At 46.5% G+C, this 27,654-nt stretch overlaps 3 protein-coding genes and 2 long non-coding RNA genes across 6 annotated transcripts; all 5 read right to left on the bottom strand.

Moving 5' to 3' along the window:
• Positions 1-23: 23 nt before the first annotated feature.
• LOC119127431 (limulus clotting factor C-like) lies at positions 24-17,281 on the bottom strand. Its single transcript, XM_037259371.1, has 11 exons — positions 17,227-17,281; positions 17,043-17,177; positions 16,803-16,951; positions 16,614-16,731; positions 16,490-16,541; positions 16,354-16,420; positions 16,151-16,284; positions 681-730; positions 449-622; positions 209-357; positions 24-134 (listed from the first exon to the last, which is right to left on the bottom strand). The coding sequence occupies exons 1-11, from the start codon at positions 17,279-17,281 to the stop codon at positions 24-26; spliced, it is 1,194 nt and encodes a 397-aa protein (XP_037115266.1).
• Positions 1,521-2,527, bottom strand: LOC119127323. Its single transcript, XR_005098796.1, has 4 exons — positions 2,449-2,527; positions 1,957-2,100; positions 1,690-1,824; positions 1,521-1,597 (listed from the first exon to the last, which is right to left on the bottom strand). It is a non-coding gene; the product is annotated as an uncharacterized LOC119127323 (long non-coding RNA).
• Positions 8,517-9,340, bottom strand: LOC119127316. Its single transcript, XR_005098790.1, has 5 exons — positions 9,312-9,340; positions 9,140-9,246; positions 8,904-9,016; positions 8,781-8,834; positions 8,517-8,702 (listed from the first exon to the last, which is right to left on the bottom strand). It is a non-coding gene; the product is annotated as an uncharacterized LOC119127316 (long non-coding RNA).
• Positions 17,282-18,004: 723 nt separating the features above from the next.
• On the bottom strand, positions 18,005-18,938 carry LOC119127300 (macrophage mannose receptor 1-like). Of its 2 annotated transcripts, XM_037259213.1 has the most exons (3): positions 18,706-18,938; positions 18,197-18,316; positions 18,005-18,122 (listed from the first exon to the last, which is right to left on the bottom strand). In XM_037259213.1, the coding sequence occupies exons 1-3, from the start codon at positions 18,896-18,898 to the stop codon at positions 18,013-18,015; spliced, it is 423 nt and encodes a 140-aa protein (XP_037115108.1). In that variant the 5' UTR covers positions 18,899-18,938; the 3' UTR covers positions 18,005-18,012. The 2 variants fall into 2 exon arrangements, with proteins under 2 accessions (XP_037115108.1, XP_037115107.1); XM_037259212.1 differs by having other exon boundaries at positions 18,005-18,316.
• A 318-nt stretch (positions 18,939-19,256) lies between these two features.
• On the bottom strand, positions 19,257-27,044 carry LOC119127430 (secretory phospholipase A2 receptor-like). The gene is made up of 8 exons (XM_037259370.1): positions 26,976-27,044; positions 24,656-24,858; positions 20,158-20,264; positions 19,922-20,034; positions 19,807-19,851; positions 19,583-19,738; positions 19,428-19,496; positions 19,257-19,372 (listed from the first exon to the last, which is right to left on the bottom strand). Exons 1-8 carry the CDS (start codon positions 27,034-27,036, stop codon positions 19,257-19,259), a joined length of 870 nt encoding a protein of 289 aa, XP_037115265.1. The 5' UTR covers positions 27,037-27,044.
• Between the last annotated feature and the right edge of the window lie 610 nt (positions 27,045-27,654).

Here is a 27,654-nt window from a genome sequence, read left to right as displayed (position 1 = left end):
CAAGGTCAATTGCATTCATATGATTACTCGCAACTTCCATTGGCGCCTTTTATATCCCGCGTGTAACGCGCTGTGCGCATCTTGCACACGTAGCCGTTTAATTCCATGCAGGACATCTTCTTCCATTTGCCAGACTGAAAGTCAAAATGAGATTGATTTTAAATCTAAACTTGTCTTCGGCGAGCGGGTCAATCTTTTCTGCACCTACCTGGCTCAAGGTGGCCACGCAATTCTCCATCAGGCCGGCAGGTTTTCCCGGAGCCCAGTTTGTGAAGGTCACCTTCTGGCGGTCCGACCACACGAATCTGCCGCGATTGACCAGGTCGTTCAGTCCGGTCCACGTCGTGTTTCCAGGGGCTGCAGAGGACAAACGGCAACAGAGCTCTCATTCGCTTTCCAGATATGGCAGATATCGAGCCGATGTGAGCGACGCTTAGCGCGCACGCACCAAGCTTCACGAGGTCGTGCAGCCAATCCCGCTCAGCCTCGGAGAGGATAGACACCAGCTCGGCATCGAGACTCCTGCAGAAGTGTTGAGCGTCGTACCACTTCTTTGTATCATCAAAACGTTTGTAGCAGAAGTCTGCAAACTCCTCCCAGTCAGGTCCCAAGCATCTCGGCTCTGCGTGCAAGATGGCGTCACGTGAAGAAATGCTTTCTATTCTGGACATTCTACTCACCCGTGTCAGCAAAAGTGTAAGACGGAAACGGAGCCAATTCGTTAACATATCTGCAGACAGTAAAGTGAGAATGAGCCGGGCATCTTTAAGTGGACTCGCCAGTGAAAGCGGAGCACGCACACTTTCGAGACGATTCCGCTACAGGTGGAGCCGTTGTAGGCTTTCTGTGGCAGTCTCTTCAGCAAAGTCACATCTCCTCCAATCTCAATGATGCCCGAGTGAATAGCAGCCGCGCAGATGTTGGAGTCCTGCACTCACAGAACGTCTCAGACATAGAAGAACTCCGCTTGCAGGTCGTGCGGTAATTAACATACCTGTTCGTAGATCCGTGTTCCGTAGACCTTATAGCCGGCTTCGGCGCAGCCCAGTGGACACCGGACCCTGCGGAAGTAGTTTGTTTAGTAAGGAGGAGGCTTTTCGGCAAGAAACGTCTTATCAAGTCCGACTCACGTCATTGAACCGTCGAGGCCGAGGTCGGCGGCTGTGCTGTTGCATAAGATGTCTGTGGGTCAGAAGGGAAAATCAAAGCCCGTTTCTTGCTAGTTTCTCACTGCACTCCAAACGTCGTACTCACTGCGAGGGGTGTCGTCAGACGTGCACCCCAAGACGTCAAAGCGTAGGCCCTTAAACTTTGGCAGGAGGCGGACGAACTGGGCGAACACGGGCCTGTTTAGAATATACGTCCCCACAGAAGGCTGGAAACAAAACACGCGCGTTTGCAATGAACGACAACAGCCAGGATGACGAAACGAGTCGACGACCGCTCACCTGCTTTGGGTGGCGATACCAAGTCACTCCGTCAATACTGAACTGCATCGCAAATACTCTGGAACGTTGCCCTTGGTATGTACACTTCTGGGTCTCAATGCCTGTCACCTTGAAGTTCTGACCGAGGTTCACCTGGATCCAGCTGCCGACTGAGGGCGGAAGGCATTCCATTGCTCAGGATACCAAACTACCGGCAACTACGACGGAGAGCTGTGGGGTTTTTGGGTTTTTTTTAACGTACGGATTTTGGACGGTTTCCAGCAACCGCTGCCCCCCAGACGCGCTTTGTGAGGTTCGGCATTGATCTCAGAGGAAGAGGCTGTAAAGGAAGAGTCTGGGATTCTCCCGTCAGCGATGCCCAGACCGTCAAGACACACTGAGGAAAGAAAGTGGAAGGAATGATCAGTGGGCACTCATACCCACCCGTGCCGAGCTGGCGCTCTTTCTGGGGATCCGTTGGATTCTTTCCTTGGCACATCATCGGCAACTGTAAGGGTGTGAAGCCCACCTTTCTTCTCACAGCTGTAGACGACGTGGAGGTATTTGGAGATACCAGGGCAGGAGTCCGTATCCCAAGGGTAAATGGAGCAAATCTGATAGTTGTCACACAATCCTCTGAAGTGAGAGAGAGCCCCTTCCACCCTGCAGTCATCTGCAAGTGACAACACGCCACCATTTCGCGCGCATTTTATTCGCACACTTACACACTGACTTCAACTTGTTACAGGACGCAGGGTATTTTAAAGAAAAAAAAGGAAACCAAAAAAAGCGCCCAGCTTAGCTCTTTTTCATCATTTTCTATTTTTATTCAATGAAAATTTGAAACAAAATATGGAAGGCATTTTCTAGTGCCATCGCTCACGCATCAATGCCCATGCATATTGATATTGAATTATATGTTACGAACGAGTTACTACTACCTCCAACACTGAAAACATGGCGACAGAAACGGCTCCAGGACAGCGAGCCAAAAACAACAATGCCACTGGAGGATTCTTACCGCGTGATCCGCCGCCACTGGGACAGACGTCGCTATCCTTCCGTCCATAGAAAGCCGACCGTATGCGGATGACTTTTTCTTCGGGACATTCAAGGAATTTCCAATCGTCTTGGCAGACAAGTTCCTCCTTGTAGCCTGTGAGAGCACAACTCTTGACTTCTCTCCGTCTTTTTTCACAGAGACGTTGAAGGCAACTTACCGTCATGTAGTGGCAGCTGATGTGTCTTTCCTAGAAGCGGGAACCAGAACGTGGATGTCGACACGTGATGACGGGTCACCCGCGGGGCGTCACATCTCACTTACCTCTTTTCTTGCAGACGTAGCCTCTCTTCTCGTCGCACTTGTCGCGCTTCCAGTCGCCGCTGCCAGTGAGCAAGGAAAGACATTTCCCCCCTTCAGCGACACCTGGAGGGAGGGAGACAAGATCTGAGCGCTCATCCGTTCCTCCAAAGTGCAGCTGACAACCGCCTCAGCCCGACCTGCACTCCAGCGGAGGTAAGAGAAGGGGGATCCGTCAGTCCACTTGTCGCCGTCACGCTTGATGGAGGCGTCGGCGCCCAACCACAGGGAGGCATCACCCATCAGAATCTTGGCGATACCTTTGGATCCCAAAGAGAACATGCAAGATTATTCCAAAACGACTCACACTTGACTCTGCACTACAACCTGATGGGTGCGGCACAGCCGTGACAAAGCGCTAACAATACTGCAACAGAGAGTGAAACAACAACAAAAAACAACAACAACCGAGCAACGCTGGCCATATCTCGCTCGGGTTTATCAGGTTTGAGTTGGAAAGGAAGGCGTAGCAGGAAAAAAAGGTTTTTCTCAAAGACTTAGCAAATTCATGGCCGTATGAAGACCGCGTACGAAGACATGACGCCTTTTTCAATTTACTTTAGCTTCTATTTCTTGTTTGTTTCATGTTGGAAAATAAAAATGGATCCACTTGTTTATGGCCAATATATTTGAATTCATGGCCTCCTACCGTGTACGAAGCCCTGCTCGTGCAAGTCGGCGACGCTGAGCAGGTTCCCTTGGCGGCCTTTGCAGTCGGCTTGCGCCTCCTGCCAGGTCTTGGTGGGCTGGCGGATCATCAGGTAGCAGAAGTCGTCCGAGGGGTCGTCCAGCCACCAGCCGCATTTGTCAGTCCAGCCTGCAATCCAGACACAAGACAGCATAAGACGGCGTGCCGATGGGGTAAGACGGCTGCAGTGCGCGACGACACCTACGTAGTTGGCCGATTGATGGTGGAAGCTGTTGAGGTCCTCCGTGCTTGGCTGCCGGGGGGGGATTTGCAAATATGAGCAAATGCTTGATGTGTGCAGGAGCAGCGCTCGGGAGGGGCGTTTGCACCTGTTTTGCAGACAAATGGCCGCTGCGTTGTGCAGGGGCTGGCACTCAACTCCCCAACAGAATTTGGGAACGCGCAGTCGCCCTTGGTATCATCTTGCCATTCGTTGTAGTTCTGTGGACGACATGAGCGTGTTGGACTCTGTCTGCTCGGCTTCTGAACGCCCTTCCTCGGCAATCGCTCACTCGCGCCCAAGTTTTACCCATTTCCCCTCCAAAACAATCCAATCGTTGAAGCCTCGAGCGGCATTTCTCCACTTTTTTTACCCTGCTCAAATTTGGACTTTCCCAGCTCATCTTTTGAAAAATGACTTTTTAAAAGGCAATTCACTTACAAAACTTGTTCCGTCACTCCACTCGTAGTCGTCGGCCGTCGTCTTCTTGAGTCCCACGAAAGCAGATTGTGAGGTCCGCGAGTGATCTTGAGGAAAGGAAGGAGAACACGAGCTTCAGGGCAAAAAGAGCTTCAGTCGAATGACGACTGCGGCGGTTGCTCTTGGTGCTCACCATGCACAAATTGGGCCTCTTTCTTGGAGTGGACGCTAGCCAGGTGGCCTCCCCGGGAAAGACAGAACTTCTCAGCAACGTCAAAGGTTTTAAGCGTCGTCTCGTAACGATAACAATAATCGCCATAGTGGAAGGTGTTGTCGTGGCAGTCGGAGGCTGGGGCCACAAAGAAAAACATGACCATGACAAGATGTTCAAGTGCAAATAAGTGTGCTGCAACTCACTCGTCACTACAGCAGGACCACTTTTGGGCGAACACTTCGGGCAGTCTGCATAAAAAAGGACCTGTTTGAGCTTTTCTCTTTTCAAAGTCAACCTGATTACAAACGTGCAGGCTTACTCAGCGGCCGTTTGCACATGTAGGCCAACGAGGAAAGACAGGAGCCAGTCCGCCACTGGCCGGGCTCACCCCTTCCCCCTTGGTTGACGTAGGCGCAGGATGCAACGTCGGCGCTGTCGGGAGAAAAGAAACAAGCAATTATTTTCCCGTGGTTTTTTTTTTTCCTTTCCCCAAGTGGCCCTTTTCAAAATTGGCTCCTCCGCCTGACAACAGCATGCAAAGTTGTTACGTCTTACCTTTCGAGTTGATTTGAGGCCCAGTTGGCGTGATTCATTGTCTCGCCATCGGACCAGGTCAGCTTCTGGCTCCCGCCTTCAAAGCGACACCAGAACTTGTCGCATTTCTGGGGGGAAAAAGAACAACAGTCCCACTTGTCGCAGCAGTCGACGGCCGCTTGCGCTTCCGTCTCACCTGGTTGGAGAGTCCCAGCCAGAAGGGGGTGTCCTCGCCAATGGTGCCCTTCGCAAAGTCCTCCTCGGCCGAGGAGGTGATGGAGAGCAGGTCGCCGCCCATCCGGACGCAGTGGTGCCAGGCCCCCAGCCAACCGTTGGGCTCCTCCACCTTCTTGTAGCAGTTGGTGCCGTGGTCGAGCCACCCGGGAGCACACTTGGTGGCTGAGGGCACAATTTGGGGAACAGATCAGAGCACGCTCCTGTTTTTGCCCTTCAGTCCACCATTTTGAGCAAAGGGCAATTTGCGGGTCACGGTTGGCCAAATCTACATTTTCTCGGGCAAATTGGAAGATCCGGGACTCGACTTGGTTAGCTTAGCCCAACGGCATCAGAGACGTTTACATTTTGAAAGGATTCCGGAACATTCATCTTCGCGCTTGAGAAACAACCAAAGTGCCGCTGTACAAGGTAAAACGATGCAAAAAACATTCAACACGTGGCTGAGTACTTCATAAAAACGAAAAAGCACAGAATTTGTTGGTTGGCATGGTGTGACTCCAGGGTCATGGTTTTCCACGCAGTCGAAGGCGACTTACAGTCAGGAACCGGCGTAGGCTTTACTGCAAGAGGAAAGGAACAGAGACATCAAGGCACAGACAGACGTCAAGGGGCGATGACAGTCGCTGGGGCGTTGCCTCTCACTTACCATTTCCTCTTTTCTTGCAGACGTAACCTCTCTTCTCCTTGTTGCACGAGTCGTACTCCCAGTTGCCGTTGCCAGTGAGGAAGGAAAGACAATTTCCATCGGCGGTACCTGGGGGGCGGGAGAGAAGATCTCAGTGCTCCTCCGTTCCTCCAAATGGCAGCAGACAACCGTCTCCGACAGACCTGAAGTCGAGCGGACGTAAGTGAACGCGGCTCCGTCAGCCCACGTGCTGCCTTCGTCACTGATGGTGACATTGGCGCCCAACCACAGAGAGGATGCTTTCATCAGAGCCTTGATGTAACCTGTGCCAGAATGAACGACATCGTCAAGAGGAGCCGAGTGAGGAGGACGCGTCATCCGTTGAGCTCCGTTGAGCTTTCTCAGCTCAAAAGGAATTGAGTTAGACAGGGGGACCATCGAGAAATATTAAAACCAAAGCAGCAATAACAGTGCGGTTTGCAAACACAAATTGGAGCTACTGAAACAGGGTAGACGGCTGAGGGGATCAGACCTCAACCAGCATCTGACACAAAAATGCGGATATTGCATATATATGTGTGTGTGTGTGTGATAAAACTGAGATATATATATATATATATATATATATATATAAATAAAAAAAACTGTTCACAGAAAAACGAGAAAACGAGATTGAAGAAAAAAAAAAAAAAAGCTTTTAGCTGACAGTCAATATGGATTCCGGAAGGACACTAATGGATCTTAATAGAGAACATCAGATGATCAAAAAACAAGTTATTGGGATTTTCATCAACCAAAAGCATTTGACCCAGTAAATCACGGCATCAGAGTAGTTGGTCTGGACTGGCTGAGGAGCTACTTAAGCAACAGGCAGCAATTTGTAAAACGTCTGGAGATCATGTATCCCATAACAGGTGAACAACCTCTGCCCTTGGTCCTCTTCAACGACTTGTGTATCCAACATCATGAAATGATGATGATACAAACATCTATTGCGCTGGGGACAATTTACAGCAGCTTATGGAAACCAACAATCACCACAGAAATGAATACGTGGTTTAATGTAAAACCAAACTGCCAACAAAATTATTTGTCAGGTATAAATCGAAGCCTCGTTTGAAAGTGAAAATTGACAATGGTATGAAAAGAGTTTCTGAAAGAAAATTCCTGGGCGTGACTGTTGACAATAAAAAGCTGCTGGAAATCACACATTAATTAATCATGTACAAACAAAAATGTCAAAGGTTATTGCAATTCTGAGGAAAGCAAGAAGCAGTCCGGACTCCAGATACCTACAGATTGCCATATCTGAACTACTGTGTGGAAATACGGGGTAACACCAAATAAGTCAAGCAATAGGAAAAATAACAAGGAGCATACAAACGCACTTTTTATAATCCCAGACAAACTTTTGTCACTCAGGGGTTTGTGGGGTGAAATTATGGAATGGTCTGGAAAATGAGCATGAAAATAGGGCAAACACAAGTGTTCCAAAAAGTGTCGAAAAACTGGTTTCTTAACATGTATGAGGGGGAAAAAAAAGACAAAGCTGACTACACTCGAGCATTCTTTGTTGTTGGGGGTTTTGGGTTGTTTGTTTCAGTGACTTAGATATGGCACTTTAAAGTGGTGTTTTATTTTCCTATTTTCATGTTTTAAATCGGTTCGAAATGAACATATAACAACAACAACTTGTTCATGGCCAATATTTCAATTCATGGCCGCCTACCATGTACAAAGGTCTGCTCATGGTCGTCGGTGATGCTGAGCAGGTTCCCTTGGAGGCGTTGGCAGTCGTCTTGCGCCTCCTGCCAGGTCATGGTGGGCTGGCGGATCATCAGGTAGCAGAAGTCGCTCTCGGGGTAGTCCAGCCACCAGCCGCATTTCTTAGTCCAGTCTGCGACAGACGGCGTAAGACAGCGTAAGACAGAGCAAGACAGCGCAAGACGGCGGCAGTGCGGGACACCTACTCGGCTGGCCGACTAATGGTGGCAGCTGTGGAGGCCCTCCGCACTTGGCTGCAGAAAAAGGGGAGCGAATATGAGCAAATGCTTCACGCATCCAAAAGGGGCGCTCGGGAGGGACGTTTGCACCTGTTTTGCAGACCGATGGGAATGTGGAGGAGCAATGAGAGTTTCTGTACAGCCAGTTGGTATACAAAAAAGAACAGTCACCACTGGAGCGGTAGCCAACTTTTCCGTAGTCCTGCGGATGAGATTTTGGACAGAACTTTAGCGTGTTGCATTCGATGTGGTCATGTTCCCGCCGCATTAAAGTTTCACTTTGGTTGTTCACTTTGTCAGTCATAGTAGTATGAACATTGCAATAAAACATTGTGCCCGCCCTGGCAACCCAAATAAATGTCTGGGGAAAAACATGCGCAAAGCAACTAACCCTGTCAGTCAAAGTAGTATGAACATTGCCATAAAACATTGTGCCCGCCCTGGCAACCCAAATGTCTGGGGAAAACGTGCACAAAGCAACTAACCCTGAAGACCTAAAGACAAACCCGAGCCACCGTCCAGGATATATCATCTTAACCGCCTCCTCTCTAAAATCAGAGCGCCAATACTTTGTAAGCGGCTGCCCGATGCTTCTAGACAAGACGGATGCCTGCGACAAGACTTTTCTAAAGGCCTTCAGCAATCCACTTACAGAAGCTGTTCCGTCAGTCCACTTGTAGTTCTTGCCCTTCTTCTTTTCTCCCACCCAAATGTTCCCGTAACTTGCGTGATCTTGATGAAAGGAAGGAGAACAAGAGCTTCAGGGCAAGAAGAGCTTCAGCCAAATGACGACTGTGGCGGTTCTTCTTGGTGCTCACCAATAATGAATAGGGCATCTTGCTCAGAGTGTACGCTAGCCAAGTGGCCTCGCCGGGCGAGACAAAACTTCTCGCCATCCTCCCAAGTTTTAGACGTCGCGTCAAAAAGATAGCAATCATCGCCATAAAGGAAGTTGCCATCGTCGCAGTCGGAAGCTGAGGCCACAAGGAAAAACATTGAGGAGGAAACCATGACGAGATGGTTAAAGCGCAAATAAGCGTGCTGCAACTCACTCTTCATTACAGCAGTAACACTATTGGAGGTACACGTCCGTCCCTCCGGGCAGCCTGCAAAAAAAGACCCGTTTGCGCATCTCACCTTTCATCAGCAACGTGACCACGGACGTGCAGACTTACTCTGCGGCCGTTTGCACATGTAGGCCAACGAGGAAGCGCAGGAGCCAGACCTCCACCTCCCAGGCAAAAGATAAGCTCCTTGGTTGACGTAGGCGCAGGACGCGACGTCGGTGCTGTCGGTAGATTATAAAAAGGGACATTTTCCTAATTTTCCCTGAGTGCTCGTTCTCAAAATTGGTTCCAGAACCTTTACGCGTGTCCGCCTGACAACAGCATGCCAAGATGTGACTTCTTACCTTTTAAATTGGTCTAAGGCCCAGTTGGTGTGTGTCGTTGTCTCGCCATCAGACCAGATCAGCTCCTGGCTTCCGGCTACAAAGCCACACCAGACGTCGTCGCATTTCTGGGGGGGAAAAAAGAAAACGGTTCCAGTTGTCGCTGCAGAGTCCACGACTGCTTCCGTCTCACCTGGTTGGAGAGTCCCAGCCAGAAGCGGGTCTTGCCCATGGCGCGCTTCACAAAGTCCTCCTCGGCCGAGGTGGTGATGGAGAGCAGGTCGCCGCCCTGCCAGACGCAGTGGTGCCGGGCCCCCAGCCAACCGTTGGGCTTCACCTCCTTCTTGTAGCAGCTGGAGTCGTGCTCGAGCCACCCGGAAAGACACTTGTTGGCTGAAGGCACAATTTGGGGATCAGGCGGACAGATCAGAGCACACTGATGGAACACTTGCATGTTTTTATTCTGTGCTCTTCATTGGGGGCATCTCAACCAAATGCACGAGGATTCTGTCAGGGGTGGGGTGGAGGATGGGGGGGGCCAACGCCCATTGTCGCTTTGGCCCCTTCCAAAAACATGCCTGTCCTCCATTTTTGGGTTCAGCCAGCGCCATGCAGCAACGTGGAGCTGCTGATTGTTTGCATAAAAGCATCACTTACGCCTGCCAAGGATTGCACACAATGGCCCCAAAGTGATGATACTAAGCTTCAGATGTACAGTGGGGCAAAAAGTATGTCGTCAGCCACCAATGGTGCAAGTTGTTCCACTTAAAAGATGCCATCATCATCATCATCTTCACCCTCAGCTATTACCCCACCCACCAGTTACGCACGTGTGGCGTATCGATGACCAATGAGCTAAGCTCAAATCAGGTCATCGCACATTTCACCACTGGAGGGTGCTAAAGCACAACGCAACTCAAGCGAATGGAACACGTTGCAACAGTTGGACCGCTCCCCCCTTCATAGCTCAAGAAGCCCGCCCGCCCGTCCTTCCTTATATCAAAGTACAAAGCCAAGCAAGCCAGGCCTGACTGAGTGTTTCATGGAGAAGAAGGGCTTTTAAACTGCGGGCTCAATCAATCAATCCATCAATCAATCAATCAATCAATCAATCAATCAAACCTAATAAGCATGGACTCTGGGGGGCAAATGCAATTATTCAGATGCGCTCTGCGATTCACTAGGAGAAATGAACACGCATTGAAATCAGAGTCTCATAAAATCAATTTTGCAATCTTTGAAAACATATGCCGACACATTTTGATGATGCACAGCGATATTATGAACTGCACAACTGTGTTGCAACTTTTTTTGTGTGATGATAACAGACCAGACACGAAGGTGTATTATTAATAATATAATTACAATATAATTATTAATATAACAATGATTATGATCTAGATTTAGATCATAATAACCATGATTTTTTTTATAACAGAGGTGCTAAGAAATATCTATTGTATAAAGGGGCTGTAAGAAATTATTGCTAATACTCTATCAAGGATTGTAAGAAACTTAATAATAATGACTAATAATGATTGATTAGTATTCATTATAATTAGCTCATATAAATCATGAAAATATTCTTACAATAGGGGCGCCAAGAATTATCTTGTCTATATACACATGTGCATAATATATTGTATAAAGGGCTGTAAGAAATGATTATTCTTATTTATTATTATTATATGTATTACTTTTATTATTATTAAACTAGTATTATCACTATTATTATATATCATTTATTATTATTCTTGTGTCTTGTTGACATTCTCTGTCTTTAACCCTAACGGTGCAACTCATCTAAGTGTTATTATCTTGTCTATATACACATGTGCATAATATATTGTGGCTGTAAGAAATGATTATTCTTATTTATTATTATTATATGTATTACTTTTATTATTATTAAACTAGTATTATCACTATTATTATATATCATTATTATTATTCTTGTGTCTTGTTGACATTCTCTGTCTTTAACCCTAACGGTGCAACTCATCTAAGTGTTATTATCTTGTCTATATACACATGTGCATAATATATTGTGGCTGTAAGAAATGATTATTCTTATTTATTATTATTATATGTATTACTTTTATTATTATTAAACTAGTATTATCACTATTATTATATATCATTTATTATTATTCTTGTGTCTTGTTGACATTCTCTGTCTTTAACCCTAACGGTGCAACTCATCTAAGTGTTATTATCTTGTCTATATACACATGTGCATAATATATTGTATAAAGGGCTGTAAGAAATGATTATTCTTATTTATTATTATTATATGTATTACTTTTATTATTATTAAACTAGTATTATCACTATTATTATATATCATTTATTATTATTCTTGTGTCTTGTTGACATTCTCTGTCTTTAACCCTAACGGTGCAACTCATCTAAGTGTCACAAAGTCCAATCAGCCGCTCCTGAATTCCAAGCGTGCCCATGTTTTAGGAATAAAAAAAACAAAAACAAAACAGAGCAAAGGAAAAACACAAGTAAACCCGGAAAAAAAGAGATGAAAGGAAAAGCCCAGTAACGCGACAGCACATATAAACACATTCGGTTTTCAAAATAAAAGAGCAATTTTAGATGGAATATTTTGAAGTTATATGCTCAACTTCAATACGTCATCCTGACAGCCAGTGCGCACTTAAAATTCACAAGCGGGGCTCGTTTGCCGCCGTAAGACAACGCAAAGACACTTGACTCAACGGTTTTAGCTCGTCATTTCAAAGTCAAGTTGCTCGGATGTTCGGACACAACAGCTTCCCACATGAATGATGAAAATGCTGATAAAGGCAAGCCTCGATAACTAGAAAGGTCCGGTCCGGGAGAATTGACGTACACAGCAACTACATCAAAGTGTCCGAATAATGAGGATTCTTCAAAGTTCATCAAAGTTTTTGTCGTCCATATTTGTGACATTGCAATGATTTTTTTTTTTTTTTAAATCTCAGGCACCGTAATGTTAGAATAGAAGCAGATGCAGTCGTGCTAACTCACAGTACAGTACATTCCAGCTCTTTACTGTTGTTTCAATGGACTAAAGATACAAATTGCTTACCTGAAGCACATGCCCAATATATGCCAATCAGGAGAAGAACACGCTTTAGTTCTTCCCACATGTTGGAGGAAAATCCCCCTCTCACTGAGGGTCGTAACGATTCTAGTCGGGAGAACAGAAATGATAAGTCGCCTCACTGCGAGTGGATTCAAGTACAGAGGAAAAATGAACGTTTGGTCCACCCTGCACCGAGCGAGAGGCAGGCCACGCCCACACATCAAACACGTCACATTCGAAGGTAGTCATCTCAAAGCACTCTCAAGCGACGTGGGGAGTGGCGCGCGCGCGCGTGTGTGTATGACCAAAAAAACAAAAAAAACCAGCCTTCTTTGATTCCTTTAGATTGTGTGACTTTGTAAATGTTCTGGACGTGAACAACAGCGAAAATCAGCCAACTCTTTACTTTAACAGTAAATATAAAGAATTAAATCCAAGTATGAAAGTTGGAATTCAATGAGGTGTCACTCAATTTATGTTCAAGTATACACAAGACTACAGAAGCTTTTCCATTCACGCCTCTCAGAATTCGTGTTGATTTTCAGAGAACATGAGAAAATACATTTAGCGGACGTGCTTTTGAATGAAAATGAACGAGGAGCAAATGAATCTGGGAGAAATGAGGGGAAAGCGTCTCCAATTGAGCCTCGCAGGCCTCGAATGCAAAAGCACAAAACATATGTAGAATACTTTTTATTCATAATATCTATAATATAAATAGGATCATTAAAAGTATCATATTTTTTATTGAATCTTTGATTCAACTCCTCTGTGAACGTGCCTTTTCCTTTCGGCATTGCTTGTAAACACTCGGTGTAGACTGGCCAGCTCATCCTACTTTGTAGCAAAGTGACTCGATTTGAGGAGAAGGGGGTGACTTATTTGCCACCCGTGCAGAGAAACTTGCAATTGAGTGAAATGGAACCGAGTGGCAATTCTATTGACAATGTACTCAATAAATAATGCAAATTTTGAAAACAAACGTGACATTCTCTTTCATTTTCACTGCAGGTCACAATGAAGACCCAGTGTCATTTTTGCGGACGATCGTTATTCAACAACAACAACAGCAGAGAACCAAAATCCACGGATGGACCGATAAGCCTTTCAACAAGAGGGCGCAGACACACAAACGGCCACGGCGCTTGCTATTACTTGAATTTAATTTCGACCCTCCCCCCATTGACTGGCAAATGGACCCAAAATGGTACCGTTCGTTTGTGCTGGTTTGTGCCGTAAAAACGTTCGTTTGAGCTGCTACGGTTTTGTAGCTATGAGACATTTAATTTCTAGCGATGACGTCACCGCATTGCTCCTGGAATTTAGCTAAATATGTTGCTTGAAATCTTCTACCTTGAAACTAGATCCAGCCCAAAATAAGCCCCAAGAAGGGCAGAGATCGATGTGTTCTTTGTATTTCTTAGAAGTGTTCCCGTTTTGTTGCAAGTTAAAAAGTCGAGAGCAGGTGAGCATCGGAAATGTGTAAGTATGTTTAAAGAAGCAAAATGTCGCCATCTGTCAGTGGCTCAAGTCCACTGCATTAAGGATCCGTCGTCATCTGACACTCAAGGACTGTTTATTGGCAACCACAGAGGCTGTCAAAAAGAACGTTCTTTTATACTATATTGTGTGCTTATGATATTTATAGTATTGTTTGCCTGCAAATAGATCTTTATGATGTGACCATTTGTTATTTCTGCTTGCTTATGCTAAATGTATGTTTTGAGTTAGTTTGCTTCCCTTGTATTATGATGTGTGAAGGTTTGTCCAATCCTAGCATTACCACCACTAATGGTCTGTACAATCAAAAGCTTTCAAAAGCAAAAAAAAAAAAAAAAAGAGGTACCACAGTGAGCAGGGAAAAAAAAAAAAGATGTATTTTATGTAGCCTATTTGCAATTTGGGTCAGTTCGGTTCAGTGCTTAAAAAGTGCAGTGCACATCTTTGCATGAAACAGTCAGGGGTCACGATGCCATCAATTTGTTTCCATGGTTGTCATCTTGTGACTTTTTGTTTTTTACACGACACTAGTGTGGTAGAATTTTGATATCTAATGCTTGATTTGTGCAGTACGTTAGGCGCAGGCTTTAGTGCCATCTCGTGTGGGGTTTGCATGTTTGCATGCGTAGGTTTCCTCCCACGTTTCAAAAACATTCATGGTAGGCCGATTGACCGCTCCTACTTGTTTTCTTTTTTTTTGGAAGGGGGGTGATGGGAATGATGTGGGTCCTGCCACTGCCTGGCTCTCAGTTCAGGATGTGTCCCCAGCTGGAATAGGCTAGCCGCGACCCTCGTGAGGATAAGCACTTCAGGACAATGGATGGATTTCATGACGTGGATAGCAATAGAGTACATCTTTTTTTCCAAATTGTTACAAAGAGCAATGCAAAAATGCACCAAAATGGCATCATGAGGAGGTCTGACTAATACTCGTACATCAGGAGTAATAAAGTATGATCTAATTGACCAGATTATAAAATTGCCCTGTCCAAATCAGTAAACTATTCAATGAGTTAACAGGTGACACCAATTGTCTTTATTATTTTATTGTTTTTTTTGGGGTCAATTAAACATGGTAAAACAACAGATGGAATAATAATGCATGGTGAATTTAACAATAAGTAAATGAAATATAAATCAATTAGGAAAATGCATGGTAAATTGAACAAAATAATAATATCACATGTTAAGTCAAGAAGAAGAAGAATGCATGGTTAATCAATCATAATAATGCATGGTAAATTGAACAAAATAATAATAATGCATGGTAAATCATAATATCACATGTTAAGTCAAAAAGAAAAATGCATGGTAACTTAAAACAGAATAATAACACATGGTAAATCTAACAAAAAGACTAATGCATGGTTCAATCATAATAATGCATGGTAAATTGAACAAAATAATAATAATGCATGGTAAATCATAATATCACATGTTAAGTCAAGAAGAAGAAGAATGCATGGTAACAAACAGAATAATAACACATGGTAAATCATAATATCACATCTTAAGTCAAGAAGAAGAAGAATGCATGGTAACTTAAACAGAATAATAACACATGGTAACTCTAACAAGACGACCAATGCATGGTAAATCAATCATAAGAATGCATGGTAAATCAATCAGTCAATCAAAATGCATGGTAAACCAAGCAGAATGATCATGCAAGGTCAATTGCAATCATATGATTACTCGCAACTTCCATTGGCGCCTTTTATATCCCGCGCGTAACGCGCTGTGGGCATCTTGCACACGTAGCCGTTTAATTCCATGCAGGACATCCTCTTCCATTTGCTAGACTGAAAGTCAAAATGAGATTGATTTTAAATCTAAACTTGTCTTCGGCGAGCGGGTCAATCTTTTCTGCACCTACCTGGCTCAAGGTGGCCACGCAATTCTCCATCAGGCCGGCAGGTTTTCCCGGAGCCCAGTTGGTGAAGGTCACCTTCCGGCGGTCCGACCACACGAATCTGCCGCGATTGACCAGGTCGTTCAGTCCGGTCCACGTGTCTCCGGGGGCTGCAGAGGACAAACAGCAACAGAGTTCTCAATGGCTTTCCAGATATGGAGCCAATGTGAGCGACGCTTGGCGCGCGCGCACCAGACTTCAAGAGGTCCTGCAGCCAATCCCGCTCAGCCTCGGAGCGAATGGACACCAGATTGGCATCGAGACCCCAGCAGGAGTGTCGAGCGCCGTACCACGTCTTTGTATCATCAAAACGTTTGTAGCAGAAGTCCGCAAACTCCTCCCATTCAGGTCCCAAGCATCTCGGCTCTGCGTGCAAGATGGCGTCACGTGAAGAAATGCTTTCTATTCTGGACATTCTACTCACCCGTGGCAGCAAAAGTGTAAGACGGAGACGGAGCCAATTTGTTAACATATCTGCAGACAGTAAAGTGAGAATGAGCCGGGCATCTTTAAGTGGACTCGCCAGTGAAAGCGGAGCACGCACACTTTCGAGATGATTCCGTTACAGGCGGAGCCGTTGTAGGCGTTCTGTGGCAGTGTCTTCAGCAAAGTCACATCTCCTCCGATCTCGTTCTCAATGACGCCCGAGTGAATAGCGGCCGCGCAGATGTTTGAGTCCTGCACTCAGAGAACGTCTCAGATATAGAACAAGAACTCCGCTTGCAGGTCGTGCGGTAATTAACATACCGGTTTGTAGAGCCGTGTTCCGTAGACCATGTAGCCGGCTTGGGCGCAGCCCGGTGGGCACCGGACCCTGCGGAAGTACTTTGTTTAGTCAGGAGGAGGCATTTTGGCAAGAAACGTCATACCAAGTCTGACTCACGTCATTGAACCGTCGAGGCCGAGGTTGGTGGCTGTGCTGCTGCATAATTTGTCTGTGGGTCAGAAGGGAAAATCAAAGCCCGTTTCTTGCTAGTTTCTCACTGCATTCCAAACGCCGTACTCACGAGCGGTGTCGTCAGACGTGCACCCTAAGACGTCAAAGCGTAGGCCCAAAAACTTTGGCAGGAGGCGGACGAACTGGGCGAACACGGGCCTGTTTAGAATATACGTCCCCACAGAAGGCTGGAAACAAAACGCGCGTTTGCAATGAACGACAACAGCCAGGATGACGAAACGAGTCGACGACCGCTCACCTGCTTTGGGTGGCGATACCAAGTCACTCCGTCAATACTGAACTGCATCGCAAATACGCTGGAACTTTGCCCTTGGTATGTACACTTCTGGGTCTCAATGCCTGTCACCTTGAAGTTCTGACCGAGGTTCACCTGGATCCAGCTGCCGACTGAGGGCGGAAGGCATTCCATTGCTCAGGATACCAAACTACCAGCAACTACGACGGAGAGCTGTGTTTTTTTTTGGGTTTTTTTACGTACGGATTTTGGACGGTTTCCAGCAACCGCTGCCCCCCAGACGCGCTTTGTGAGGTTCGGCATTGATCTCAGAGGAAGAGGCTGTAAAGGAAGAGTCTGGGATTCTCCCGTCAGCGATGCCCAGACCGTCAAGACACACTGAGGAAAGACAAAGTGGAAGGAATGATCAGTGGGGACTCAGACCCACCCGTCCCGAGCTGGCGCTCTTTCTGGGGATCCGTTGGATTCTTTCCTTGGCACATCGTCGGCAAGTGTCAGGATGTGAAGCCCACCTTTCTTCTCACAGCTGTAGACGACGTGGAGGTATTTGGAGATACCAGGGCAGGAGTCCGTATCCCCAGGGTAAATGGGGCAAATCTGATAGTTGTCACACAATCCTCTAAAGTGAGAGAGCCCCCCTTCCACCCTGCAGTCATCTGCAAATGACAACACACCACCATTTCGCGCGCATTTTATTCGCACACACTTGTTACAGGACGCAGGGTATTTTAAAGAAAAAAAAAAGGAAACCAAATAAAGCGCCCAGCTTAGCTCTTTTCCTATTTTTATTCAATGAAAATTTGAAACAAAATATGGAAGGCATTTTCTAGTGCTACTACCTCCAACACTGAAAACATGGCGACAGAAACGGCTCCAGGACAGCGAGCCAAAAACAACGATGCCACTGGAGGATTCTTACCGCGTGATCCGCCGCCACTGGGACAGACGTCGCTACGCCTCCGTCCATGGAAAGCCGACCGTATGCGGATGACTCTTTCATCGGGACATTTAAGGAATTTCCAATCGTCTTGGCAGACAAGTTCCTCCTTGTAGCCTGTGAGTGCACAACCGTTGACTTCTCTCCGTCTTTTTTCACAGAGACGTTGAAGGCAACTTACCGTCATGTAGTGGCAGCTGATGTGTCTTTCCTAGAAGCGGGAACCAGAACGTGGATGTCGACACGTGATGACGGTCACCCGCGGGGCGTCACATCTCACTTACCTCTTTTCTTGCAGACGTAGCCTCTCTTCTCGTCGCACTTGTCGCGCTTCCAGTCGCCGCTGCCAGTGAGCAAGGAAAGACATTTCCCCCCTTCAGCGACACCTGGAGGGAGGGAGACAAGATCTGAGCGCTCATCCGTTCCTCCAAAGTGCAGCTGACAACCGCCTCAGCCCGACCTGCACTCGAGCGGAGGTAAGAGAAGGGGGATCCGTCAGTCCACTTGTCGCCGTCACGCTTGATGGAGGCGTCGGCGCCCAACCACAGGGAGGCATCACCCATCAGAATCTTGGCGATACCTTTGGATCCCAAAGAGAACATGCAAGATTATTCCAAAACGACTCAACACTTGACTCTGCACTTCAACTTGATGGATGTGGCACGGCCGTGACAAAGCGCTAACAATACTGCAACAGAGTGAAAACATAAAAACACCCAAGCAAAGCTGGCCATGTCTCAGGTTGATCAGGTTTTGCGTTGGAAAGGAAGGCGTAGCAAGAAAAAAAAAAAAGTTTTTCTCAAAAAATTAGCAACTTCATGGCCAGCCTACCGCGTATGAACACCGCGTACGAAGACAAGACGCCTTTTTCGATTTACTTTAGCTTCTATTTCTTGTTTGTTTCATGTTGGAAAATAAAAATGGATCCACTTGTTTATGGCCAATATATTTGAATTCATGGCCTCCTACCGCGTACGAAGCCCTGCTCGTCCGAGTCGGCGATGCTGAGCAGGTTCCCTTGGCGGCCTTTGCAGTCGGCTTGCGCCTCCTGCCAGGTCTTGGTGGGCTGGCGGATCATCAGGTAGCAGAAGTCGTCCGAGGGGTCGTCCAGCCACCAGCCGCATTTCTCAGTCCAGCCTGCAATCCAGACATAAGACAGCATAAGACGGCGTGCCGATGGGGTAAGACGGCTGCAGTGCGCGACGACACCTACGTAGTTGGCCGATTGATGGTGGAAGCTGTTGAGGTCCTCCGTGCTTGGCTGCGGGGGGGGGGGGGATTTGCAAATATGAGCAAATGCTTGATGTGTGCAGGAGCAGCGCTCGGGAGGGGCGTTTGCACCTGTTTTGCAGACAAATGGCCGCTGCGTTGTGCAGGGGCTGGCACTCAACTCCCCAACAGAATTTGGGAACGCGCAGTCGCCCTTGGTATCATCTTGCCATTCGTTGTAGTTCTGTGGACGACATGAGCGTGTTGGACTCTGTCTGCTCGGCTTCCGAACGCCCTTCCTCGGCAATCGCTCACTCGCGCCCAAGGTTTACCCATTTCCCCTCCAAAACAATCCAATCGTTGAAGCCTCGAGCGGCATTTCTCCACTTTTTTTTACCCTGCTCAAATTTGGACTTTCCCAGCTCATCTTTTGAAAAATGACTTTTTAAAAGGCAATTCACTTACAAAACTTGTTCCGTCACTCCACCCGTAGTCGTCGCCCGTCGTCTTCTTGAGTCCCACGAAAGCAGATTGTGAGGTCCGCGAGTGATCTTGAGGAAAGGAAGGAGAACACGAGCTTCAGGGCAAAAAGAGCTTCAGTCGAATGACGACTGCGGCGGTTGCTCTTGGTGCTCACCATGCACAAATTGGGCCTCTTTCTTGGAGTGGACGCTAGCCAGGTGGCCTCCCCGGGAAAGACAGAACTTCTCAGCAATGTCAAAGGTTTTAAGCGTCGTCTCGTAACGATAACAATAATCGCCATAGTGGAAGGTGTTGTCGTGGCAGTCGGAGGCTGGGGCCACAAAGAAAAACATGACCATGACAAGATGTTCAAGTGCAAATAAGTGTGCTGCAACTCACTCGTCACTACAGCAGGACCACTTTTGGGCGAACACTTCGGGCAGTCTGCATAAAAAGGACCTGTTTGAGCTTTTCTCTTTTCAAAGTCAACCTGATTACAAACGTGCAGGCTTACTCAGCGGCCGTTTGCACATGTAGGCCAACGAGGAAAGACAGGAGCCAGTCCGCCACTGGCCGGGCTCACCCCTTCCCCCTTGGTTGACGTAGGCGCAGGATGCAACGTCGGCGCTGTCGGGAGAAAAGAAACAAGCAATTATTTTCCCGTGGTTTTTTTTTTTCCTTTCCCCAAGTGGCCCTTTTCAAAATTGGCTCCTCCGCCTGACAACAGCATGCAAAGTTGTTACGTCTTACCTTTCGAGTTGATTTGAGGCCCAGTTGGCGTGATTCATTGTCTCGCCATCGGACCAGGTCAGCTTCTGGCTCCCGCCTTCAAAGCGACACCAGAACTTGTCGCATTTCTGGGGGGAAAAAGAACAACAGTCCCACTTGTCGCAGCAGTCGACGGCCGCTTGCGCTTCCGTCTCACCTGGTTGGAGAGTCCCAGCCAGAAGGGGGTGTCCTCGCCAATGGTGCCCTTCACAAAGTCCTCCTCGGCCGAGGAGGTGATGGAGAGCAGGTCGCCGCCCATCCGGACGCAGTGGTGCCAGGCCCCCAGCCAACCGTTGGGCTCCTCCACCTTCTTGTAGCAGTTGGTGCCGTGGTCGAGCCACCCGGGAGCACACTTGGTGGCTGAGGGCACAATTTGGGGAACAGATCAGAGCATGCTCCTGTTTTTGCCCTTCAGTCCACCATTTTGAGCAAAGGGCAATTTGCGGGTCACGGTTGGCCAAATCTACATTTTCTCGGGCAAATTGGAAGATCCGGGACTCGACTTGGTTAGCTTAGCCCAATGGCATCAGAGACGTTTACATTTTGAAAGGATTCCGGAACATTCATCTTCGCGCTTGAGAAACAACCAAAGTGCCGCTGTACAAGGTAAAACGATGCAAAAAACATTCAACACGTGGCTGAGTACTTCATAAAAACGAAAAAGCACAGAATTTGTTGGTTGGCATGGTGTGACTCCAGGGTCATGGTTTTCCACGCAGTCGAAGGCGACTTACAGTCAGGAACCGGCGTAGGCTTTACTGCAAGAGGAAAGGAACAGAGACATCAAGGCACAGACAGACGTCAAGGGGCGATGACAGTCGGTGGGGCGTTGCCTCTCACTTACCATTTCCTCTTTTCTTGCAGACGTAACCTCTCTTCTCCTTGTTGCACGAGTCGTACTCCCAGTTGCCGTTGCCAGTGAGGAAGGAAAGACAATTTCCATCGGCGGTACCTGGGGGGCGGGAGAGAAGATCTCAGTGCTCCTCCGTTCCTCCAAATGGCAGCAGACAACCGTCTCCGACAGACCTGAAGTCGAGTGGACGTAAGTGAACGCGGCTCCGTCAGCCCACGTGCTGCCTTCGTCACTGATGGTGACATTGGCGCCCAACCACAGAGAGGATGCTTTCATCAGAGCCTTGATGTAACCTGTGCCAGAATGAACGACATCGTCAAGAGGAGCCGAGTGAGGAGGACGCGTCATCCGTTGAGCTCCGTTGAGCTTTCTCAGCTCAAAAGGAATTGAGTTAGACAGGGGGACCATCGAGAAATATTAAAACCAAAGCAGCAATAACAGTGCGGTTTGCAAACACAAATTGGAGCTACTGAAACAGGGTAGACGGCTGAGGGGATCAGACCTCAACCAGCATCTGACACAAAAATGCGGATATTGCATATATATGTGTGTGTGTGTGTGATAAAACTGAGATATATATATATATATATATATATATATATATATATATAAATAAAAAAAACTGTTCACAGAAAAACGAGAAAACGAGATTGAAGAAAAAAAAAAAAAAAGCTTTTAGCTGACAGTCAATATGGATTCCGGAAGGACACTAATGGATCTTAATAGAGAACATCAGATGATCAAAAAACAAGTTATTGGGATTTTCATCAACCAAAAGCATTTGACCCAGTAAATCACGGCATCAGAGTAGTTGGTCTGGACTGGCTGAGGAGCTACTTAAGCAACAGGCAGCAATTTGTAAAACGTCTGGAGATCATGTATCCCATAACAGGTGAACAACCTCTGCCCTTGGTCCTCTTCAACGACTTGTGTATCCAACATCATGAAATGATGATGATACAAACATCTATTGCGCTGGGGACAATTTACAGCAGCTTATGGAAACCAACAATCACCACAGAAATGAATACGTGGTTTAATGTAAAACCAAACTGCCAACAAAATTATTTGTCAGGTATAAATCGAAGCCTCGTTTGAAAGTGAAAATTGACAATGGTATGAAAAAGAGTTTCTGAAAGAAAATTCCTGGGCGTGACTGTTGACAATAAAAAGCTGCTGGAAATCACACATTAATTAATCATGTACAAACAAAAATGTCAAAGGTTATTGCAATTCTGAGGAAAGCAAGAAGCAGTCCGGACTCCAGATACCTACAGATTGCCATATCTGAACTACTGTGTGGAAATACGGGGTAACACCAAATAAGTCAAGCAATAGGAAAAATAACAAGGAGCATACAAACGCACTTTTTATAATCCCAGACAAACTTTTGTCACTCAGGGGTTTGTGGGGTGAAATTATGGAATGGTCTGGAAAATGAGCATGAAAATAGGGCAAACACAAGTGTTCCAAAAAAGTGTCGAAAAACTGGTTTCTTAACATGTATGAGGGGGAAAAAAAAGACAAAGCTGACTACACTCGAGCATTCTTTGTTGTTGGGGGTTTTGGGTTGTTTGTTTCAGTGACTTAGATATGGCACTTTAAAGTGGTGTTTTATTTTCCTATTTTCATGTTTTAAATCGGTTCGAAATGAACATATAACAACAACAACTTGTTCATGGCCAATATTTCAATTCATGGCCGCCTACCATGTACAAAGGTCTGCTCATGGTCGTCGGTGATGCTGAGCAGGTTCCCTTGGAGGCGTTGGCAGTCGTCTTGCGCCTCCTGCCAGGTCATGGTGGGCTGGCGGATCATCAGGTAGCAGAAGTCGCTCTCGGGGTAGTCCAGCCACCAGCCGCATTTCTTAGTCCAGTCTGCGACCCAGACGGCGTAAGACAGCGTAAGACGGCGCAAGACAGCGCAAGACGGCGCAAGACGGCGGCAGCGCGGGACACCTACTCGGCTGGCCGACTAATGGTGGCAGCTGTGGAGGCCCTCCGCGCTTGGCTGCAGAAAAAGGGGAGCGAATATGAGCAAATGCTTCACGCATCCAAAAGGGGCGCTCGGGAGGGACGTTTGCACCTGTTTTGCAGACCGGTGGGCGTGTGTAGGAGCAATAATAGTTTCTGTACAGCCTTTCGTTGGTATTCAAATAAGAACAGTCACCAGTGGAGCTGCTGTAGTGGGAAGTTTTTCCGTAGTCCTGCGGATGAGATTTTGGACAGAACTTTAGCGTGTTGCATTCGATGTGGTCATGTTCCCACCGCATTTCCTCACTTGCAGCGTTTTTGTACCTTCTCTCATTAAAGTTTCACTTTGGTTGTTGGGTTCACTTTGTCAGTCATAGTAGTATGAACATTGCAATAAAACATTGTGCCCGCCCTGGCAACCCAAATAAATGTCTGGGGAAAAACATGCGCAAAGCAACTAACCCTGTCAGTCAAAGTAGTATGAACATTGCCATAAAACATTGTGCCCGCCCTGGCAACCCAAATGTCTGGGGAAAACGTGCACAAAGCAACTAACCCTGAAGACCTAAAGACAAACCCGAGCCACCGTCCAGGATATATCATCTTAACCGCCTCCTCTCTAAAATCAGAGCGCCAATACTTTGTAAGCGGCTGCCCGATGCTTCTAGACAAGACGGATGCCTGCGACAAGACTTTTCTAAAGGCCTTCAGCAATCCACTTACAGAAGCTGTTCCGTCAGTCCACTTGTAGTTCTTGCCCTTCTTCTTTTCTCCCATCCAAGTATCATAGTGATATGTGTGATCTTGATGAAAGGAAGGAGAACAAGAGCTTCAGGGCAAGAAGAGCTTCAGCCAAATGACGACTGTGGCGGTTCTTCTTGGTGCTCACCAAGAATGAATTGGACATCTTGCTCAGAGTGTATGCTAGCAAGGTGGCCTCGCCGGGCGAGACAGAAGTTCTCACCATCCTCCCAACTTCTACGCGTCGCGTCAAAAAGATAGCAATCATCGCCATAAAGGAAGTTGCCATCGTCGCAGTCGGAAGCTGAGGCCACAAGGAAAAACATTGAGGAGGAAACCATGACGAGATGGTTAAAGCGCAAATAAGCGTGCTGCAACTCACTCTTCATTACAGCAGTAACACTATTGGAGGTACACGTCCGTCCCTCCGGGCAGCCTGCAAAAAAAGACCCGTTTGCGCATCTCAACTTTCATCAGCAACGTGACCACGGACGTGCAGACTTACTCTGCGGCCGTTTGCACATGTAGGCCAACGAGGAAGCGCAGGAGCCAGACCTCCACCTCCCAGGCAAACGATAAGCTCCTTGGTTGACGTAGGCGCAGGACGCGACGTCGGCGCTGTCGGTAGATTATAAAAAGGAACATTTTCCTATTTTTCCCTGAGTGCTCGTTCTCAAAATTGGTTCCAGAACCTTTACGCGTGTCCGCCTGACAACAGCATGCGAAGATGTGACTTCTTACCTTTTAAATTGGTCTAAGGCCCAGTTGGTGTGTGTCGTTGTCTCGCCATCAGACCAGATCAGCTCCTGGCTTCCGGCTACAAAGCCACACCAGACGTCGTCGCATTTCTGGGGGGGAAAAAAGAAAACGGTTCCAGTTGTCGCTGCAGAGTCCACGACTGCTTCCGTCTCACCTGGTTGGAGAGTCCCAGCCAGAAGCGGGTGTCCTCGCCCATGGTGCCCTTCACAAAGTCCTCCTCGGCCGAGGTGGTGATGGAGAGCAGGTCGCCGCCCTGCCAGACGCAGTGGTGCCGGGCCCCCAGCCAACCGTTGGGCTTCACCTCCTTCTTGTAGCAGCTGGAGTCGTGCTCGAGCCACCCGGAAAGACACTTGTTGGCTGAAGGCACAATTTGGGGATCAGGCGGACAGATCAGAGCACACTGATGGAACACTTGCATGTTTTTATTCTGTGCTCTTCATTGGGGGCATATCAACCAAATGCACGAGGATTCTGTCAGGGGTGGGGTGGAGGATGGGGGGGGGCCAACGCCCATTGTCGCTTTGGCCCCTTCCAAAAACATGCCTGTCCTCCATTTTTGGGTTCAGCCAGCGCCATGCAGCAACGTGGAGCTGCTGATTGTTTGCATAAAAGCATCACTTACGCCTGCCAAGGATTGCACACAATGGCCCCAAAGTGATGCTACTAAGCTTCAGATGTACAGTGGGGCAAAAAGTATGTCGGCAGCCACCAATGGTGCAAGTTGTTCCACTTAAAAGATGCCATCATCATCATCATCTTCACCCTCAGCTATTACCCCACCCACCAGTTACGCACGTGTGGCGTATCGATGACCAATGACCTAAGCTCAAATCAGGTCATCGCACATTTCACCACTGGAGGGTGCTAAAGCACAACGCAACTCAAGCGAATGGAACACGTTGCAACAGTTGGACCGCTCCCCCCTTCATAGCTCAAGAAGCCCGCCCGCCCGTCCTTCCTTATATCAAAGTACAAAGCCAAGCAAGCCAGGCCTGACTTGAGTGTTTCATGGAGAAGAAGGGCTTTTAAACTGCGGGCTCAATCAATCAATCAATCAATCAATCAATCAATCAATCAATCAATCAATCAATCAATCAATCAATCAATCAATCAAACCTAATAAGCATGGACTCTGGGGGGGGCAAATGCAATTATTCAGATGCGCTCTGCGATTCACTAGGAGAAATGAACACGCATTGAAATCAGAGTCTCATAAAATCAATTTTGCAATCTTTGAAAACATATGCCGACATATTTTGATGATGCACAGCGATATTATGAACTGCACAACTGTGTTGCAACTTTTTTGTGTGATGATAACAGACCAGACACGAAGGTGTATTATTAATAATATAATTACAATATAATTATTAATATAACATAATGATTATGATCTAGATTTAGATCATAATAACCATGATTTTTTTTTTATAACAGAGGTGCTAAGAAATATCTATTGTATAAAGGGACTGTAAGAAATTATTGCTAATACTCTATCAAGGAGTGTAAGAAACTGTTAATAATAATGACTAATAATGATTGATTATTATTCATTAGAATTAGCTCATATAAATCATGAAAATATTCTTATAATAGGGGCGCCAAGAATTATCTTGTCTATATACACATGTGCATAATATATTGTATAAAGGGCTGTAAGAAATGATTATTCTTATTTATTATTATTATATGTATTACTTTTATTATTATTAAACTAGTATTATCACTATTATTATATATCATTTATTATTATTCTTGTGTCTTGTTGACATTCTCTATCTTTAACCCTAACGGTGCAACTCATCTAAGTGTCACAAAGTCCAATCAGCCGCTCCTGAATTCCAAGCGTGCCCATGTTTTAGGAATAAAAAAAACAAAAACAAAACAGAGCAAAGGAAAAACACAAGTAAACCCGGAAAAAAAGAGATGAAAGGAAAAGCCCAGTAACGCGACAGCACATATAAACACATTCGGTTTTCAAAATAAAAGAGCAATTTTAGATGGAATATTTTGAAGTTATATGCTCAACTTCAATACGTCATCCTGACAGCCAGTGCGCACTTAAAATTCACAAGCGGGGCTCGTTTGCCGCCGTAAGACAACGCAAAGACACTTGACTCAACGGTTTTAGCTCGTCATTTCAAAGTCAAGTTGCTCGGATGTTCGGACACAACAGCTTCCCACATGAATGATGAAAATGCTGATAAAGGCAAGCCTCAATAACTAGACAGGTCCGGTCCGGGAGAATTGACGTACACAGCAACTACATCAAAGTGTCCGAATAATGAGGATTCTTCAAAGTTCATCAAAGTTTTTGTCGTCCATATTTGTGACATTGCAATGATTTTTTTTTTTTTTTAATCTCAGGCACCGTAATGTTAGAATAGAAGCAGATGCAGTCGTGCTAACTCACAGTACAGTACATTCCAGCTCTTTACTGTTGTTTCAATGGACTAAAGATACAAATTGCTTACCTGAAGCACATGCCCAATATATGCCAATCAGGAGAAGAACACGCTTTAGTTCTTCCCACATGTTGGAGGAAAATCCCCCTCTCACTGAGGGTCGTAACGATTCTAGTCGGGAGAACAGAAATGATAAGTCGCCTCACTGCGAGTGGATTCAAGTACAGAGGAAAAATGAACGTTTGGTCCACCCTGCACCGAGCGAGAGGCAGGCCACGCCCACACATCAAACACGTCACATTCGAAGGTAGTCATCTCAAAGCACTCAAGCGACGTGGGGAGTGGCGCGCGCGCGCGTGTGTGTATGACCAAAAAAAAAAAAAAAAACCAGCCTTCTTTGATTCCTTTAGATTGTGTGACTTTGTAAATGTTCTGGACGTGAACAACAGCGAAAATCAGCCAACTCTTTACTTTAACAGTAAATATAAATAATTAAATCCAAGTATGAAAGTTGGAATTCAATGAGGTGTCACTCAATTTATGTTCAAGTATACACAAGACTACAGAAGCTTTTCCATTCACGCCTCTCAGAATTCGTGTTGATTTTCAGAGAACATGAGAAAATACATTTAGCGGACGTGCTTTTGAATGAAAATGAACGAGGAGCAAATGAATCTGGGAGAAATGAGGGGAAAGCGTCTCCAATTGAGCCTCGCAGGCCTCGAATGCAAAAGCACAAAACATATGT

Source organism: Syngnathus acus, chromosome 9 (assembly GCF_901709675.1).
Source record: "Syngnathus acus chromosome 9, fSynAcu1.2, whole genome shotgun sequence".
Lineage (NCBI taxonomy): Eukaryota > Metazoa > Chordata > Actinopteri > Syngnathiformes > Syngnathidae > Syngnathus > Syngnathus acus.
Note: the sequence above shows the minus strand (reverse complement) of the source record. Positions and strands in the feature narration are given on the sequence as shown.

Bases quoted from the DNA above. Each gene is read 5' to 3' on its own strand.
- LOC119127430 (XM_037259370.1), bottom strand. From the start codon at position 27,036: ATGTGGGAAGAACTAAAGCGTGTTCTTCTCCTGATTGGCATATATTGG. The intron at 20,035-20,157 runs GTAAGACGTAAC...TTCTCCCGACAG, and splicing joins GCCTCAAATCAACTCGAAAG to CGCCGACGTTGCATCCTGCG. The intron at 19,373-19,427 runs GTGACGGAACAA...ATTTTTCAAAAG, and splicing joins GGGCGACGACTACGGGTGGA to ATGAGCTGGGAAAGTCCAAA.
- LOC119127431 (XM_037259371.1), bottom strand. From the start codon at position 17,281: ATGTGCCAAGGAAAGAATCCAACGGATCCCCAGAAAGAGCGCCAGCTC. The intron at 16,542-16,613 runs GTGAGTACGGCG...TCTGACCCACAG, and splicing joins CACGTCTGACGACACCGCTC to ACAAATTATGCAGCAGCACA. The intron at 16,285-16,353 runs GTATGTTAATTA...CTCTGAGTGCAG, and splicing joins GAACACGGCTCTACAAACCG to GACTCAAACATCTGCGCGGC.
- LOC119127300 (XM_037259212.1), bottom strand. From the start codon at position 18,898: ATGCTGTCTTATGTCTGGATTGCAGGCTGGACTGAGAAATGCGGCTGG. The intron at 18,317-18,705 runs GTAGGAGGCCAT...TGGGATCCAAAG, and splicing joins CGAGCAGGGCTTCGTACGCG to GTATCGCCAAGATTCTGATG.